This window comes from Mauremys reevesii, linkage group 1 (assembly GCF_016161935.1).
Source record: "Mauremys reevesii isolate NIE-2019 linkage group 1, ASM1616193v1, whole genome shotgun sequence".
Classification (NCBI taxonomy): domain Eukaryota; kingdom Metazoa; phylum Chordata; order Testudines; family Geoemydidae; genus Mauremys; species Mauremys reevesii.
The window spans coordinates 19,500,834-19,517,967 of NC_052623.1; the positions used below are offsets into that span (position 1 = coordinate 19,500,834).

Here is a 17,134-nt window from a genome sequence, read left to right on the forward strand (position 1 = left end):
TGCTTCAATTAACCTGTGATTAATCTTTTTTAACTGATCATATGTAGGAGGTAATGGACCGGGAAGATGGGGAATGGTGGAAACGGAAAATTAGACATCTGTCCAAGCAGAAGACAGTGTTTTGGATTTAGATATAATAATAATAATTATAAGCTCTTTTCTTTGCACTGTTGAGTAATTTCAGCATTTATTTCATACTATTGTTAAGCTTGTTTATAATAGATATATTTATATATATAAAGTAGAATAGAGAAAAGCACAAGATATATTTTATAAATATTTCTGTATGTTCTGCATACAAAATAAAATATGTACATCCACAGATAGTGGTTCTGTGCTGTTGTCATGGCAGGACCATACATTTCATTCACATACTCCAGCTAGGTCTGCTTAGAATAGCTGACATCTCGCCTTGTCTGGAATTTCTAAAGATGTAAACACACCTCCCGCCCTGCTGGTGTCTTGGCAATTTCTTGGCTCTGAGTTTATAGCTTTGTTGAGGGAGGAGGGATGGTGCCATATTTACGTTAGGACTGGATGGGACAAGGCATCGGAGTAACCGTGAATTAGGGAGTAACATCCAATGGTTGAGAGAGAGGAAATGGATACACGAGTTGACTTTCCATTTCCATTTCCCTTTGACTTCACTGTGTATTTCGTTACATCCCATGGCTGTTCTCTGGTCACTCAGCCCCTGTGTCCAATGGGCTCCTCTCACTACACCCGGATCACACTGACACTGGGGTCCAATACATTTCTGTGAATACTTGAATTTGACACCCTAGCAGCCTACAACGTAGGGACAAGACCTCTGGTCCTTATGTAGAACAATAACTTTAGTCTCAGCCCTGGACAAAAGAAAAAGGTTAAATTGATTTGCATGTGTTTTTGTTTCAGGGGCAGAACCAGGAATGTTTCTGGCTTTATCATGCTGAGTGGATTCTCCCATCCTAAAAATTTAGTCTTTGGAAACAAATACAATGATTGCTTTGAAGTTATAGTGCGTCCCTTGTCAGGGATTGTCCTGTAGGCTACTGGAGAATCCAGGGCCTTTGTGGTAGGACGCATGAGCAGATGTTAGCCTGTATTATTTTCAGCCACAGCTGTTTTTCCTCCCTGGGAAAGTTTCTCTTTGTTTCTTACAGTACTAAAGGCACTTGTTAGCTGGACGTCGTTGGCAACCATAAGGCATGTTTTCGCAAGAAGGTACGATCCAAAATGAGTTTTGGCTTAAGCCTCTTGTCTTCTCAGGAAGAATTTGATTGGTGGGAAAACCTTCCCCTTTTTACATTTTAAAAAACAATGTTATTTTTACTGTTGTAATTGAATTCTCTTTATATCATCTCCAAGTCCAGGTCTTTGCAAGATAAACGATGTCTAGTCCAGGAAAGGTTTCCTCCTCTATGACTAGTGCTTTGGTGCCATTGGCATCTAAGCTCTTTGAGCGAGTGAGAGATGTTTCATTTGCACACGTATCTTTCCACAGTCCTCTCGCATTTTTTACAGGTCACGTAGCAGCACCAGTGGTATTTGCAGTGGCACCGCTCCACCACTTTGTCCATGTACGGGTTGTAGCCTCGGCCACAGCACATCAGGTCGCAGCTGTCGCTGCCGTTGGAGGTTTTGTTGCATTGCCTGGAATAAAGGAGATGGGGGAATTAGTGCAAATCACCACAAAGCCTGTTTAGAAATGAAGTAATCGTCTGTGTCTGCAATTGTGGCTTGGCTTGGGCGGATGTGCCAGGCATGGAGGAGGGGCCGTGGGACTGATCTTCAGGTGGGCTAACTGGATGCTTAAGCCACCTGGGGATCTGCCCAAGGAGCACGCCGCACCTGCAAAGAAGCCAGATAAATCCTCAGACCCTGTGTTCTGGGGCCTGACCCAAAGCGCACTGAAGTCAATTGAGAGTTTAGAATCCCCTACTATGCAAGCGCTGGAGATTCTAACCCCACCAAGAGCACTAGTAACCCCACAAGGCTGGGGAGGGATGAGACTAGGTCCATACCCTTGTGCCATTGCCCATATGCCTGCACATTGGCCAGCAGCACTGGGCTAGCAGAGGAGTCAGCACTGCCGACCCTGACAAGGCTGCAGAAAGGGCCACGCATGCCCCGAGGGACTGCAGAGGCCAGGTGCGCAATGCCTGAGACTGGGAAAGTCACCTCTAGCCGCAACTGTGTCAGGTACATTACGGCTAATCGCCCCGGGGCAATACCTTGCACTTCTGTGGGGCCTTCCAAACGAGTCTCTCACTGCAGTGTACAAACACCAGGCCTTGCCTGGCTCTGACATTCCACCTCATGGCAGGCAGTGCGGCCCATGCGTATTGCAGGATGATACATGGAGCTTATCATACAGATGTATTCCTTTTCTTTCTTCCGATTTTAATTAAATCCGCCCTCCTGAGAGTCAGTCTGTACTTCTGTATGGTTCTCTTGGGTTGTCTGCTGAATCATTTCACAATGCTGGCTTCAATTTTCAAAAGGAACTGGTGATTTTGGGTGTCACCTTGACACACCTTTTAAAAGGGCCTGATTTTCTGAGGGTAGATGCCCAGCCATTCCTGAAAAACCAGCCCCCACCCCTAAAGGTGTCTCGAGTTGGGCATGCAGACATCACTCGTCACTTCCAAATGTAGTCCCCCAGCTAGTGGGAAGTTCATGGCCACCTGGTAAAGTGGTGCAAGTTTTGCATGGCTCTGAGGCTGGCATCAAACACTGCAGTGATAAAGCACCATGGTGAATAAAACCACCATATGGGGAAAGCTGGTCTTATGGCTAAAATACTAGCTGGCCACTCAAAAACTTTGAGTTCAACTCCTGTCTCTGCTACAGATTCCCTGTGTGACCTTGGACAAGTTTCTTAATCTCGCTCTGACTCTGGTTCTCATCTGCACAATACCAATAATGCTTCTTGATTACTTAGAATGTAAGCTCTTTAGGGTAGAGGCTCTTACTATGTGTACTTAGAGCACCCAGCACAACCAGACCCCAGACTAAGCTGCAGCCTCTAGACGCTAATATCAAGTGAGAAGCATTTCCCTAGGAAACTGCTCAGACAGCTTTTCCAAATCACATTTTGCTTAGGTTATTTTGGCCAGAAGTATTTTTACATCAGATCGGGGGGAGAGAGGAGAACGGAGAATGAGGAGGGAGAATTGGACTCCTGTGCTGAGCACACCATTAACAGCTGGAAATGAAGCCAAGTGATTTATAGGAATTCCTCGTGAGGTAATGCTTTATGGGACGTTATAGGATTAATGAAGTGCTGGGAATTTTGTTCTTGTTCTTCCCTTATTTATTTCTGACTCGGTACGACCTCCTGTTTGTTATTTCTGACCTCCATTCATGGCCAGGTTCCATTTTTAAAGTTTCCCCACTCATTCCCCCACCTGGGGAGTGCGTGTACATATTTACAAACCTCTGGTAGGTTAACCAAAGCCTGCTCATAATTGGTATGACCAACAGGCAAAAGCTCAGGCCATAACTACACTGTGTGTGTTTACCTAACGTTGAACGAACGGAATTGTCGTATACGCCTGTGACCCTGCGCCCCCGCCAACAGGAAACCTCAGAATGACTCCTCATAAACATATTAGTCAATAAGTTAAATATTTAGAGCAAAGGTTCAAATACATAAATATTAACATTATGGAGGGGCTTTAAAGGCTTAGTCAGCTTTGACAGAGGTTGGGAAGGTTGAAGCCACTGGATTCATTTTGCAAGGACCATGAGTTCATAACAGGCCCTAAAATTCACATGTTTGGGTATGTGATGCATCCATGCCATCTTGTACAATTCAGCGGGAGCTAAGCAGAATTGGGTGGGGCTAGTATTTAGATGGGGCTCTCCAAGACACACACAGCTGCTTCAGAAAGTGGCATGGATGACTTGGTGTCACTCTTTCCTCTGAGTCGTTATGGAACCAAATACCCCAGTATAGTGTCAGGGACACTGTGTCTTTTAGGGACACTCATATGGCTCTGTAGTGTGATAAATTTAGCACATTATGATCAAAGTTACCCACAAACTAGATATGGAGCAAAACTGGTACCATTTATCTGAAATCTTCCCCCTCCCCATTTCTTCTCACCAAAAGACTGAAGGTTTGGATCAAAATGGAATCCAATCCTGTACTGCCTGTAGAGTTAGGGTTTTCCAAAAACTAAATCCACCCCACTTGGCCTCAGAGAGAGAGAGGGGAAAAGAAAACATTATAAGAGAATGCCAGTCTTCCCTTAATTTTGTCATTTTGGATCAAAGAGCTCAGAGCTGAATCATCCTGATTTTGATTTCGCAAAACCCCAGCCTAAGCGCACCTCTACCCCAAACATGTGTTTTGAACGATTTTGTGTCAATACCATTAAACAACTATCTTGTTCTCTGTTGTAAGTGTTGGGATTGGGTGAATAATACCCAAATCTTTTTACAGACTGAAACAGCTGCTGGTACCTATAGTATTTCTTCCGGACCTATGTCTATAAGTAGCTAAAGACCAGCAGGGACAGGATTTGTCCAAATTAGCAGATAAATCATATTTGATGTTGGCTTGTCATGGAGCCTGATTCTGATCCCACCCAGCTAGACTGAGCCTTATCTGTACTTGTGTAAATCCAGTGCAATTCCATTGACACCAGTGCAATTCCACTGCAAGTGAGAATCTGGCCCATTGGCTTCTAACCTAGCACTGTAATTCCTAGAAATATTTGCAAAAACAATAGAAAATAATGTATCAGCCACCTCAGATGAGACAGAAAACAAGGCCCGGACCCAACTGTACGCCTTAAAGATGCCATGGCATTTTTTGCAACAAGAGGGGAGGTTAGCAAGTAGCCTAGCCAAATTTCACTCACACTCTGCCCATCTAAAGCTCTTTAGGTCTATAGCTAGTGTTGTGTAGTAGTCCTTGGTTCAGAACATCTTCATCTGCATCCCAGAAGTGACTGTGTTGCAGTGGGAAGCTAAGGGACTCTTGAACTCACAGGGTCACAGGTTACACCTACGTGAGTCTTCCCACAGACAGCAGAGGCTAAGAAATGCCACGAGCACAAACTCATGGAGAATCCTCTGAACCATTCACTCTGGGCCCACTGTGGAATTGGCAGGTGGTTCCACCGTGTAAACTCCCTGATGGTCCAAGATCCGTGTGAATCCCAGACCACGCACAGGGGAAGAGACCATTAGCGTAAAGACCAAATCCTCTACCAGAGCTCTCTCAAGAGCTAGGCTGCCATGTACTTCCTAACTAGTGGCCTTGCCGTGAAGGAGGGATTGTAGCTCCTTCAAGGAGTCCCTGCTGATCTTGCTCTCAGATTCCCAGCTGGAAATCCAGCCATGCCAGAGGGGAGCGTGAGATGGAAAGCAGCTGCGTCTAGCTCCACCCACTCCTAGCCACTCTTGCCCACTCCACAAACCATGGAACCCTGACGATGGAGAAGGGCTTCTACAATGTCTAGGGCCCAGGGCAGAGAATGCATCAGAGCCTCGGCTTGCCTCCTAGTTGTGGGTCTGCATCCTCTTTAGCCCTCTCTGCCCCATGCTGCAGAGAGTACGGAGCATGTAGCCCAACTTCTTCAAAGCACTTGGGGATGAAAGGTACTATATAAATAATATAAACCATTCTTACTCTTATTATACATGCTAGTCCAGTGAGAATTCGAGCAAGCTCTTCTAAGTCAAATCAAATCATGGCCTGGTGGCCCATTGTCCGCCACCATGAAGTTACTCATCTTGTGTCACAACACTTAGACTAACTCGTTCAGAGCTATCGTGACCTTTTGTGTAGATATGAATCTGTGGGATGGTGCTCTAGGCACTGCTGTATGCTAGTTTCCTATGATGTATCACACAGGAAACAGGAAACTTACAATCATGTCACCGTTTTTTAAAAATTGTGTAACTCCATATTTTCATGAGTGCTGGAAGGAGCTGTTCTAGTTCATAATGGACTGGAAAAATACAGATGTTTAATATGATATAAATTGTTATTTTATACATCAGGCCAAGCCAGAGGCCAAAAGAGCCCTTGCAAGATAATTCCACAAGACAATTTGTTTCTCTTACTTTTAGTACTACTGTGACATTGGAGGGAGCGGAGGAGGGGGCAGAGGGTGGGGAGGAAGACATTTGGGTCGAGATTTTCAAAACCATCTATGGGATTTAGATACATAAGTCCCATAAAAATATAATAGGCACTATGTGTCTCAATCCCCTAGGCAGCTTTGACGAGCTCAGCCTTGAAGTAGAAACAAAATGGGGTAACTTAGTTTGTACAGCACCATGCACAGTGGAGTCCTGGTCCATGACTAGGGCAACTGAGAACCATAGTAATACAAATAAATAAATGATATAAGAACAATACTGAGAGCTGTCATGTTTATTGTCTCTAAGGGAGCCCAGCTCACATCAGTTCAGTCTGCAGGTTATACAGGCAGATTTTTCTAGTGCCAGCTGAGATTGCTCTGTGCCTTATATGATCCATCATCACAATACAGCCAGGAGTCCACAAGGGCCTTTGCCATTGCTCTTAATTTTATGTAGAAGGCCCACAGATTGCAGTGATGAGTGGTAGGATCAAACTGATAGAGAGTCGGAGAGAGAGAGGAACCAGCTAATTCTCCCATCCTTTAGAAGAAGTGAAAACAAATGCAGTTTGGTAAGATGTACAGCAAACCAGGAAGGGATCCCTACGATGTAAGCCTTGCAGGGCAGGGCAACAGGTGACTGGGATGTGGATGGTCATGCCTAGTGGTTGGAGCAAGAGTCAGGCCTAGAGGGTAGAATGGGAGTCAGCAGCCAGGAACCACAACCCAGTTTCAGAGCCAGAGTCAGAGGCCATGTGCCAGAGCAAAGGATCAGAGACCAAATGCCAGAGCCAACATCAGCAACTGGAGCCAAGGGTCAGAGCAAGAGGTCAGATGTCAGGACTCAGCGCCAAGGGTCAGAACCGGGTTAGCTGCAGTGAGGCGAGGCTGGGGACAAGCAGGCACTGGAGCTATCACACGAACGCTTCAGGCAGCCACTGAACAACAAGAACAACTGTTGGGCTTACGAGCCAGTCTGCAGCTGACCCTGCCAACCAATCAGGCAGTGTAGCCAATCAGGCAACCTGTTCCAGGCAAGCTGTGCCGATTGGGGTGCCTGGACACTGGCTCCGCTGCAGGCTCCGATTCCGACACAGGGTTCTGTCTACTTATATTTTTCTAAGACACCATGAACACGTGTAACACTGCATGAATGAACAGAGCCTGTCACCATGCTACTGGCGGGATGCAGAGAGATACTGAATCTATTTAGCAGAACTGGGCTAACCATTCATCACGAATACGCTACCCAGGGTATTTTCCCTGTTTGTGAATTTACTCTTTCTGGCGCCAATATATTCATTATTTGCAAAGTATTTGCTGAATAATTCATAGCAGAGACCAGAGGGCAGCCAAGTTCCACTGAGTGAGGTGTATCCAAACCCCCAAGGCAGAACCAAGCCCAATGAACCCAGTAAAGCACATATGCTCATAATCTGAACATCTTAAGCATCTATTGTGAGTGATGTCTCAGGTAGGCTGAACTTGGTAGAGTTTGGGAGAGTATCACTACTTTTATACATGGGCATCATATTGCAGAAGGGAGGAAACTACAGGGGAAATACACATCTGGGCATTGGGAGACATTCGTTGTATAATGGCTCGTCTCTCCAGAACCATGGTAATTCCCTAGCACCCAGAACAATTCTGCAATGGCCTGCTGGAGACCAGAAGACCAGAAGATGCTTAGGTAACGCACATCTTAGAAAAGATCTGTCTGATTTTCTGATACTTTACCGTAACTAGCTTTTCATATTGCCAGCTGGAACAGAAAGTTATAGCCAAGGACTGGAGGCCCATGTTCTAGAGAGCTCACAGAGTTCTAGAAAAGGTACCTTATCCAAGCAATGCTGCATGGCAGACCACATCTACCTTTTCCAAGCTCGGGTGCAAGGTTTCATATACTCCTCAGGTTGAAGATGGATGATGTAGTTGCGGTTGGTCCTGCTTTGAGCAGGGGGTTGGACTAGATGACCTCCTGAGGTCCCTTCCAACCCTGATAGTCTATGATTCTATGATTCTATATTTTTCAAATTCTGCCCTGGCTTATACAATCAAATTTCAGCCTCTGGGAAGTTTGCAAAATAAGTATGGGTATTCATTATTCATTGGGTCACGCTTTATGAAAAGTTTATATAGACGCATGATATGTTTCTAAAAAAGTTTAACAAATGATTAATACAAGTTATAAGCATGTTAGAAGGAGAAGTAGTATGGTGCGATTATTACTTGTGTATGATTGGTCCTCATTACATCCTTTCTGCTTCCTGGTTGGATGACTGAAACTGCTTAAGCAGGACAATGATTAATAACAAGTAGTAAGTGCTTCTGTTCACACACAAATACCCTTGTCCACATGCAAATGCTGGTGCTTGTTCTAGAAACAGCCATTCCCCAAACAAGAAAACCTTGTTTGCGCTAATGTTCATGAACAGCGGGATGGCAAGAGACACAAATGTGACCGAACCAAACAGCTACTCACTCAGAATTCAAGAGAACCCTCCTGGGCCCTGTTTTCAGCATTCAACCAGCCCTACTGGTTAGCCTCCAGAAAACTGCAGAATGATTTTCTGCTGCCCAGAAACCTCTCCCTCGGCAAAGAGAAGTGGCATCCGCTGGGCTCCAAGACTGTTCCGGGACAGATCAGTAATAAACAGCTCACTAATCTTTGTGTGATTCTAGCAGTACAAGAATTCTGTGTACGTGGCAACATTTCTCTTTCAGTCGCTTTCTGATGGGACTTAAACCAATATTTGAAATATGATACACTGGATCCTAATGATAACAAAAGTGAATTCCTTTGCCTCTTTTCTCACAGACTGGATCTCAGTTTCATAATCTGGTATAATTTATCTTTTATTTGAAACTGATGATGAATTTTCTGAAATACCTCATTGAAGATACGTTATAGAGTGTTGTCTCACAAGAACACCCCGAAATTTTAAACCATCTTACTCTGTGGTTCAATTTGTTCTAGTTATTGACAGTCATAAATTCGGGGACCTGCTTCATCAGGATTCATCAGCTTCTCTGGATATTTATTTTCTCTCAAGAGTATTTTTCTTTTATATAAAAAATGTGGCAGTGATACATAGATTAATATGCTCTGTCTAGGGTGACCAGATGTCCTGATTTTATAGGGACAGTCCCGATTTTGGGATGCTTTTCTTATATAGACTCCTATTACCCCCCCACCCCCGTCCCAATTTTTCACACTTACTGTCTGGTCACCCTAGCTCTGTCTTACGTTGATAAGAACACTGATCCACTGCAAGACAGTTGTTAACAGAAATGGAATCAAGCTGCAAAATTCAGACCCTGCTCCAGATTTTGTACACTTCAAAGGTCTGGGAGGGTTCAGAGCTCAGGTTTGGAATGAGGTTTGAATTCTGTGGGTTTTGATCCAACGCCATTTCTAGTTTCAACATAAAAACATAAAATAGCCCAGTTTGACTTACAAATGATCCCAGGTTCATTCAAAATAAGGTCTAAACTTTCATTGAAAATCTTTTGATTAATCCTGGGCTCAGTTTGAAGTGAAACATTTCACACAGCTCTGCTACAAAGAAACTTGATTCCCCTGCCACTCCCCAAACTCCATGATTAGTGTAAGCAATGGGAGGGGTAACTAGATAATTGTAGCAGTGAGAGATCTACGGGACTATTCACTCCATCCACCTGCCAGCCAGTGCAGTATTGTTCCCTACAGTATATAATGAAATCCAATATTCAGCACAGTAGAACTTGGGCTATAAACCTCTCCTTTTACATGATCAAAACTTGTTCTGATTCACAGGACATTAAAGTCCCCGTCTTTTTCCACGCGAGCCAGAAAAGTCCCTCCCTCCTTTTTATATTGAAAACTAATGATCCAATTTAAAAAAAAAGATTCCTCATGAATTCTGCACTTACTGGAGTTTTATGAAAATTAGATTGTTTAAAAAGCACCGTACATCATGGGATGGTTTTATTTCCCTTTTTCCCCCTTTCTTTCTGCTTTGCCTTGTTAATTTCACTAGACTCTCAAAGTTAGCAGCACAATTAGCAAATATATCTTGGGTTAAGGGTTTGGGAATGAGCTCACGTAATGCAATCTAAAATAACAAGAGGGAACACAGAATGCAGGCCTTACTTGTCAAGGGAGCTGCAGCGTGCCTGTCTCCTCCATGCACTTTTAAATGTAGCCAGCAGATCTGAAAAACTATCTGCCAAAAAAACTTCAGGCTGGCGTTCTCTCGGTTTGTAGCTGGAAAGGGGGTGTGATGTGCTTGGTCATCAGGATGGACTGTGTGTGATGGAGGGGTGTGAGGTAAGGGAGAGGATGCCCTGGCTGCAGTGGGATTATAACACCTCCTGTCTGTTGATCCATGGAGCGCTGCTGGCAGCACCGCTGAAGGGAAACATTTTTCTTGTTCTAGTGGCCAGAAAAGAGGCCAAAAAGTGAGTGAGAGTGGGTAGGTGCGGAGGAGATGGGAAACAGGCGGAGGGACTTCATTGAAATTCCTTTTAGTTACATTCATTTTCAAGTTCCTTCAAAAAATCAGGCTTGAAGGAAATAGCGAGATCTCCTGAAAGTTAAAGTGTAGAAGGAATAAAATATTAAGATGCCTTTGGGACCCTATTTATCAAATAAATCCTGTTTGGGATATTTCCAAATGAATGTTATACACCTTTGTGTAGTAAATGCAAACTATATATATATCCTGGACATAACAGCAACTGGTTTTTGCTTCTTTCTCCTCATCTCTGTCACTAGGCACTATCTCTCAGTTACATGCCAGGCTGGAATGGGGCCACCATATTTAGAAGATATTAAAAGTGTTCTCTTTGAAAGGAAAAACTGAAAAAAAAGTGGTCTGGATTAGCTACTGCAACCCCCAAGGGGAACAGCACTGATCTGGAAATGCACTGTGGGGATTTTATATCTATTTCCTTTGCTAATTTAACATAGAAACCATGCTGCTAGAGCAAAGCCTCTGTTACATGGTACTTTGCATATCTGAGTTCTGAGACACAGGGCTTCTTCTGCAGAAGCAGCGACTAACAACTGTGAACATTATTTTATATATGCACAGTCAGCTGATGATACTACTTAGCACATGCTACACCTACAAGTCAACACCGCAGCCTATTTCTGTCCTCCTCCCACCTGCCTCTGAGTCAACACCGACCTTGCCCTGTCTGTGAACAAAGGGTATCGCTTTACTGGGCTCCCTTCAAAAGTCATCACCTCCTTCCTGCCTTACCACCTTGGCCCTTTGCATCCTCAACCAATGTCATTTCCAGTGGATCCTCTTCTTCCATACTCACATTCCCTGCTGTTACTGGACTCATGACAATAGCCCTTGCTTGATCCCTTCCTCACTTGCTAATTACTAGAATCATAGAATCATAGAATATCAGGGTTGGAAGGGACCTCAGGAGGTCATCTAGTCCAACCCCCTGCTCAAAGCAGGACCAACCGCAACTACATCATCCATCTTCAACCTGAGGAGTATATGAAACCTTGCACCCGAGCTTGGAAAAGGTAGATGTGGTCTGCCATGCAGCATTGCTTGGATAAGGTACCTTTTCTGGAACTCTGTGAGCTCTCTAGAACATGGGCCTCCAGTCCTTGGCTATAACTTTCCGTTCCAGCTGGCAATATGAAAAGCTAGTTACGGTAAAGTATCAGAAAATCAGACAGATCTTTTCTAAGATGTGCGTTACCTAAGCATCTTCTGGTCTCCAGCAGGCCATTGCAGAATTGTTCTGGGTGCTAGGGAATTACCCTGGTTCTGGAGAGACGAGCCATTATACAACGAATGTCTCCCAATGCCCAGATGTGTATTTCCCCTGTAGTCTCCTCCCTTCTGCAATATGATGCCCGTGTACCGGCAGGATATATGGATATAATTTATTTAGTGTCTGTTACAGTAGCATTTCTTTCTACTGAATCCCTCTGGACCAGCTACACAATACACAGTGATGTGCCCACCACCATCAACAATGGTGTTCCTTGAGTAAATAGACTGTTGCCCTGGCCAAAAGAGACACACATCTTGTGTTTATACAGGTTCAGGTGCCTGTGAGTGGGAATGTTGCAATTGTGTAAGCATGCACAGCAATACTACACAACAGGCCAGGACAGGGAGTGAAGAGGATTATGGTCTTTAACGAGGACTGAGATCGGCAGAATGTAATTATCCAGACTGGAATCTAGCCAGGATAGCACTCTTAAATAAAGGGATCTTGAATGGGTACAAGTTGTCAGGTCTTCAGTTCTCATGTCTCATCCGAAAGACAGCACCCCCTGCAGCACATATTTTATAACCTCCTACTGGGGTCTTGCTTCATGTCTGGCTCAGCAGAAATAATATTCCTGTGGAGTGACTAACACCATTTCCCACAGCACTCTGGATACACACACAGGGTGCATGGTATCTGGCTAAGGTGTTGCCACTCATTTACCAGTACTCAGACTCCAGTAGCATAGAATTTATGTGGAGTGAGTAGGAAGGACCAAGCACTCCACTGTGCCTGATGGAAATTTGAACAGCACTGATGGTGCTAAGTCATTAGTAGTAAAGGGATCCTGCAGTGCCTCCATGAAAGCACAAACAGCAGCTAAACACAGGTCACGCTGAGATTTTTCAAAACAAAAAAGGTGGAATCAAAAACCCGAGAGACTTGGCAATATAGCTCAACATCTCTGCAGTTCCCACATGAGTTATAATTGTCTAGAGCAGATAAGAGGGGCTTAGCGAACCATTAAGTCGGGGCTTGATCATCGTCAATTTCCCAAGAGACAAGTTCATTCCGTTACAGTCCTGTGGCATTTCAGTAAATAAGTCAAATAACACAGGGGTGGGAGTCTACATTCCAAGAGCCCTTTGCATAAAATAAATCTGTTGTAGCTGCCTTCAACTTCAATCCTGCAGAGACTACAGATCCCAGCAGACATTATCCCATTTTATCCCAAACAGCCCTCGGCATGGATCAAGGTTTGAGATGGGTCAGAACCAAAACCCTGGATCTGACCAACCATGAACTTGAAGGCAGTTTGGCGCTAGATCCAGACTGTGCACATCTATCATCCAGTTGGAGCGCTGCATGCTGGGAGCTGTAGTTCCCATTGGCTGCTCCAGTACATTAAAGACTTGGGCAGCTGTGCACCATATTGCCAGTTTCCATGGCTGACATTAGCCCAGCGAGTGGCACTCCAACCATCCCCAATAGTAAATGCCACCTGCACAGAGATGTTCACGCTCACATCACTGCTTCTATGCACCAGCTGAAAACAGAAGAGTACAATTCAAATCTGACTTGTGAGTCTTTACCTGTCTTGTGTCCCATGTGATCCCACTTTTTCATTCTTCATGCAGAAGTCAGGCGAGCTTTGCAGGTAAATCAGCTCTGTCTCTTTAACTGGCCTGATGTCAATATCCTTTGGTACTAATTGCTTGCGTGTGCCCATGGGTCGGTGTACCACCTTTGTGGCCGACAAATACTTGTTTTTGAGGTCCTGTGCGATGTCTCTCAGTTCTTGAAGACCCTTCCAGCAGGTCTTGATAGAACAGGAACCAGAAACTCCATGACACTTACATTTCATTTCAAGAGAGGCTTTCAGGGCCTATGGAAAAAAACAACAACAACGAGTTATGAAGTGACCTTCTCTTTACTTAAATCTCCCACAGAATTGCTAAGGAATTAATGTCTTAACTGGATTGCAGTAAAGAGCATTCACTACTCTGGTACCTACTGTGCAAAGTAAAGTACCTACTGTGCAAAGTGAAACACAGCTCACAGCTTGAAGATTGCTGTCAGCCTGGGTATTATTTTTATTGTGGCACCTGTTAAGGCAGTGCACAGAGCAGTGCCACAGTTTTCTATCATATTCCCACAGTGCTGGACACATCGTTTAAACTCCTGAGGAGCTGGAAGTTGAAGTAATTTGCAAATAATCAATATGAAATTTGTGCCTTCAGCATATTTATACATTTGATAATGTAGATTTCAAAGCTTTGATTTATTCAGCAATGACCATATCTCCACATTATCTCTAATACAGAACTGCTATATTATGCATTATATCGTTTCCTTTGATTTTGCAGTTTGCGTAATTCCCTGAAGGCAATAGGAAAGATTCTCTGAGGGTGGGAATCAACAGAGCCGTGTCCCTTTACACCAGTCAAGAATTTGCCATGGGGCTTAACCTTTAGAATTGAGACATTAAGGAGCTAATAGAAAGAGAGATGTGGTGCAGTGCTGTGAACTCCGGATACAGTGACTCCCTGTGTGGCCATGGACAAGTCTCTCAGGGGCAAATTTTAGGGCTGGCACTAGCGGGAGTGGCTGGGCTAGCCATCTGGAAAACATGCAGGGGAGGGAAAGAGGACGTTTCTCCCCCAGCCACAGTGGATAAGGCTACACTGCACACTCAGCTGGGGCTCTGACTCAGGTTTGAGCTCAAGTCTAATTCTTGTCCACACACAAATCAGTGTTGGGTCAACCAGCACTCAGGACCCGGGTTCTAGGACCCTGGCAGGGGAGTGGGTCCGAGCCTGAGTGCCACTGTGACTCGGGTCCCCAGACTCGAGACAGAAGGTCTGTGTAGTGCCAGAGGCGGCTGAAGGCATTTTGCTGCCCCAAGCATGGCAGGCAGGCTGCCTTCGGCGGCTTGCCTGCAGAGGGTCCGCAGACACGCCTGCGAGAGGTCCGCCGAAGCCGCGGGACCAGCGGCCCCTCCGCAGGCAAGCTGCCGAAGGCGTGCTGGGGCCTGGAGCCGCCCCTGTGTAGTGCAATGTGGATGCACTGTATGGCTGGGAAACCTGGGGCAGCAATGGTAAGTCCAGGTTTACAATGCAGTGTGGACGTTCAAGTGTGGGCTCGGAAACGAGTCCACGGGTGGAGGTCCCATGGACCCAGGTTTACAATACAGTGTAGATGTACCCTGAATGGCTATGCAGGTGCGCCACACAGACTGTCCCAGCACAGTGGCTGGAGCAGCCGCCAGAGCCGCCCGCAGGGGAGAGAGAGGACAGGAGAATCTGAGTAATGGCAGATCTACCAGCTTTGCTCCTGACTATCCCCCACCCACTGAGCCCTGCAGCACAGGGATCCCTGGAGGAGCTGAGCTCCACCCCACGAAAAGCAGATGTGCACCCTTGAAGCAGCCAGGCATCCAGCCTCCTCTCGAGCAGTGGAATCCACTGGAAGGGAACTTCTGCAGCCACAGGGACAGGAGCCGGGTTTCCCCTCCAATCTCTCTGAAACCATTTCTCCATTTGCAGAAGGCTGTTGAGGGGACTCGTTTGTTAACATCTGCAAAGCGCCACATTCATGGTAATGGTTACTTTGCAAGTTAATTTTTATTGGAGAAAACTAATCCCTGGGCTCACTTAGGCCTGGTCTACACTGGGAAATTAGGTCGGTATAACTCCGCTGCTCGGGAAGGGGTGAAAAATTGACACCCCTTGGCGATGCAGCTACACGAACCTAAGCCCCAGGATAGACAGCACCAGGTGGATGGGAGAAAGCTACTGCCTCTCAGGGAGGTGGGGTACCTATTTGGTAGTGTCTTCACTGAAGCACTACAGTGGCGCCACTGCTGCTTAAGTGTAGACAAGCCCTTAGACCCTGTACTCATCACTGACACAACAATTTAAAGGCATCCACCCTACTGGCTGTACTGATTCAGCGTACAGCTAGTGCTCCTTACCATTTACATGGCACTTCACATGGGCAAAGGACTTCACAGACATTAATTAGTTCACACAACACATCCCAGGGAAACATCATCCTCACATTACGGATGATGAAACTGAGAAAGGGAAGGGAAGTGGCCTGGCCAAGGTCACACAGTGAGTCAGTGGCAGAGCCAGGATTAGATCTCAGGACCTCCTGACACCCAGTCCTGTGCCCATGCTTCCCAACCCATCTGTCATCCAAATGAAGAAACTGAGGCAGAAAGGTTAGGTGATGCACCAGGCTCACAAAGGGAGAGGAAGGAGACCCCAGTGGGAGAGGAAGGATGATCCAATCATTAGGACACTACTCTGGGACTTGGGAGAGCTGGACTGAAAACCCTGCTCTGCCACAGACTTCCTGTGTGACCTTGGGCAAGTCACTTAGTCTCTCTGTGCCTCAGTTCCCCAGCTGGACAATGGGGAGAACAGCACTGCCCTATCTCCCAGAGTGTTGTGAGGATAAATTCATTAAAGATTGTGAGGCGCTCCGACACTATGGTAACAGGGGTCACATAAGTACTTTATACAGACAGTCCAGGGCAAAACTGAGACTTCAGGAGTTCCCGGTGCTCAGCCTAGGATACATGACCACACCTCTCTCTCTGCTGCTCATGTCCATGAGTACTTAAAGGAATTTACATTTCTAGAGACTGAATTATATCGTCAATGCTTATACAGGCCAAAGGAGTTTAGCGGGCTCTGGGGAAAGGCCTGCTTCCGTAGCTAGCTGGTAGAGACACTGAACTTTCACAAAGCCATCAACCACTACAGAGGATTGTACAATGACAGTAGCTCTCTTTGGTTTGTTACCTGTCTCCCTACTTCACTGTTGTGCAGATGCATCAGCTTATGGGCTTGTGATCCTGATTTTTTCATCTTCATGGGAGCATCTGAAAATTTGGACCCCATGACAAGACCATAGTTGAGGTTGTCAGCACATCCTCCCCATCGATACCCAGGTCCAGGTGTCTCACCTGGGATGGGACCGCAGGAGCAGCCAGGGAGGTCCCCGGTGGTGCAGGCCCTGGCGATGGTGTGGCTGATGGCTGCGGCAGAGAGGGCATACACAAAGGCTGACTCCCTTGTACCTGCAAGACAGAAGAACTGCAACTCAGCCACTGATGCCAACATGCTGGGTATCTTCCATAGAGAGGCCTGCACAGCCCCGCCTCAGAGAAGACACGTCTCAAACACGCAGAGTAGAGAAGCGCGGCTGGAATCTTTTCTGCCGTGCAACCCAAACTTGGTGCTACACAGGAGGACCTTGGAGCTTCGGCTTTATGAGCGAGCAACCCAAGCAGCACAGAAGGAGGTAGCTGGGCA

The 17,134-nt window shown here is 45.8% G+C and overlaps 1 protein-coding gene across 5 annotated transcripts in view; it reads right to left on the reverse strand.

Moving 5' to 3' along the window:
- Positions 1-213: 213 nt before the first annotated feature.
- The window catches only part of WNT11 (Wnt family member 11), a 33,539-nt gene continuing 16,618 nt past the window's right edge, over positions 214-17,134 (reverse strand). For 4 of the 5 annotated variants that reach the window (XM_039518670.1, XM_039518567.1, XM_039518609.1 and 1 more), the window contains 3 exons: positions 16,622-16,899; positions 13,403-13,695; positions 214-1,635 (listed from right to left, as the gene is read on the reverse strand). In XM_039518670.1, the coding sequence (XP_039374604.1) occupies positions 1,461-1,635; positions 13,403-13,695; positions 16,622-16,899 (746 nt within the window). In that variant the 3' untranslated portion in view covers positions 214-1,460. Of the gene's footprint in view, positions 1,636-13,402; positions 13,696-16,621; positions 16,900-17,134 lie in introns of those variants that run through there. The other variant, XM_039518783.1, reaches the window with a different exon arrangement.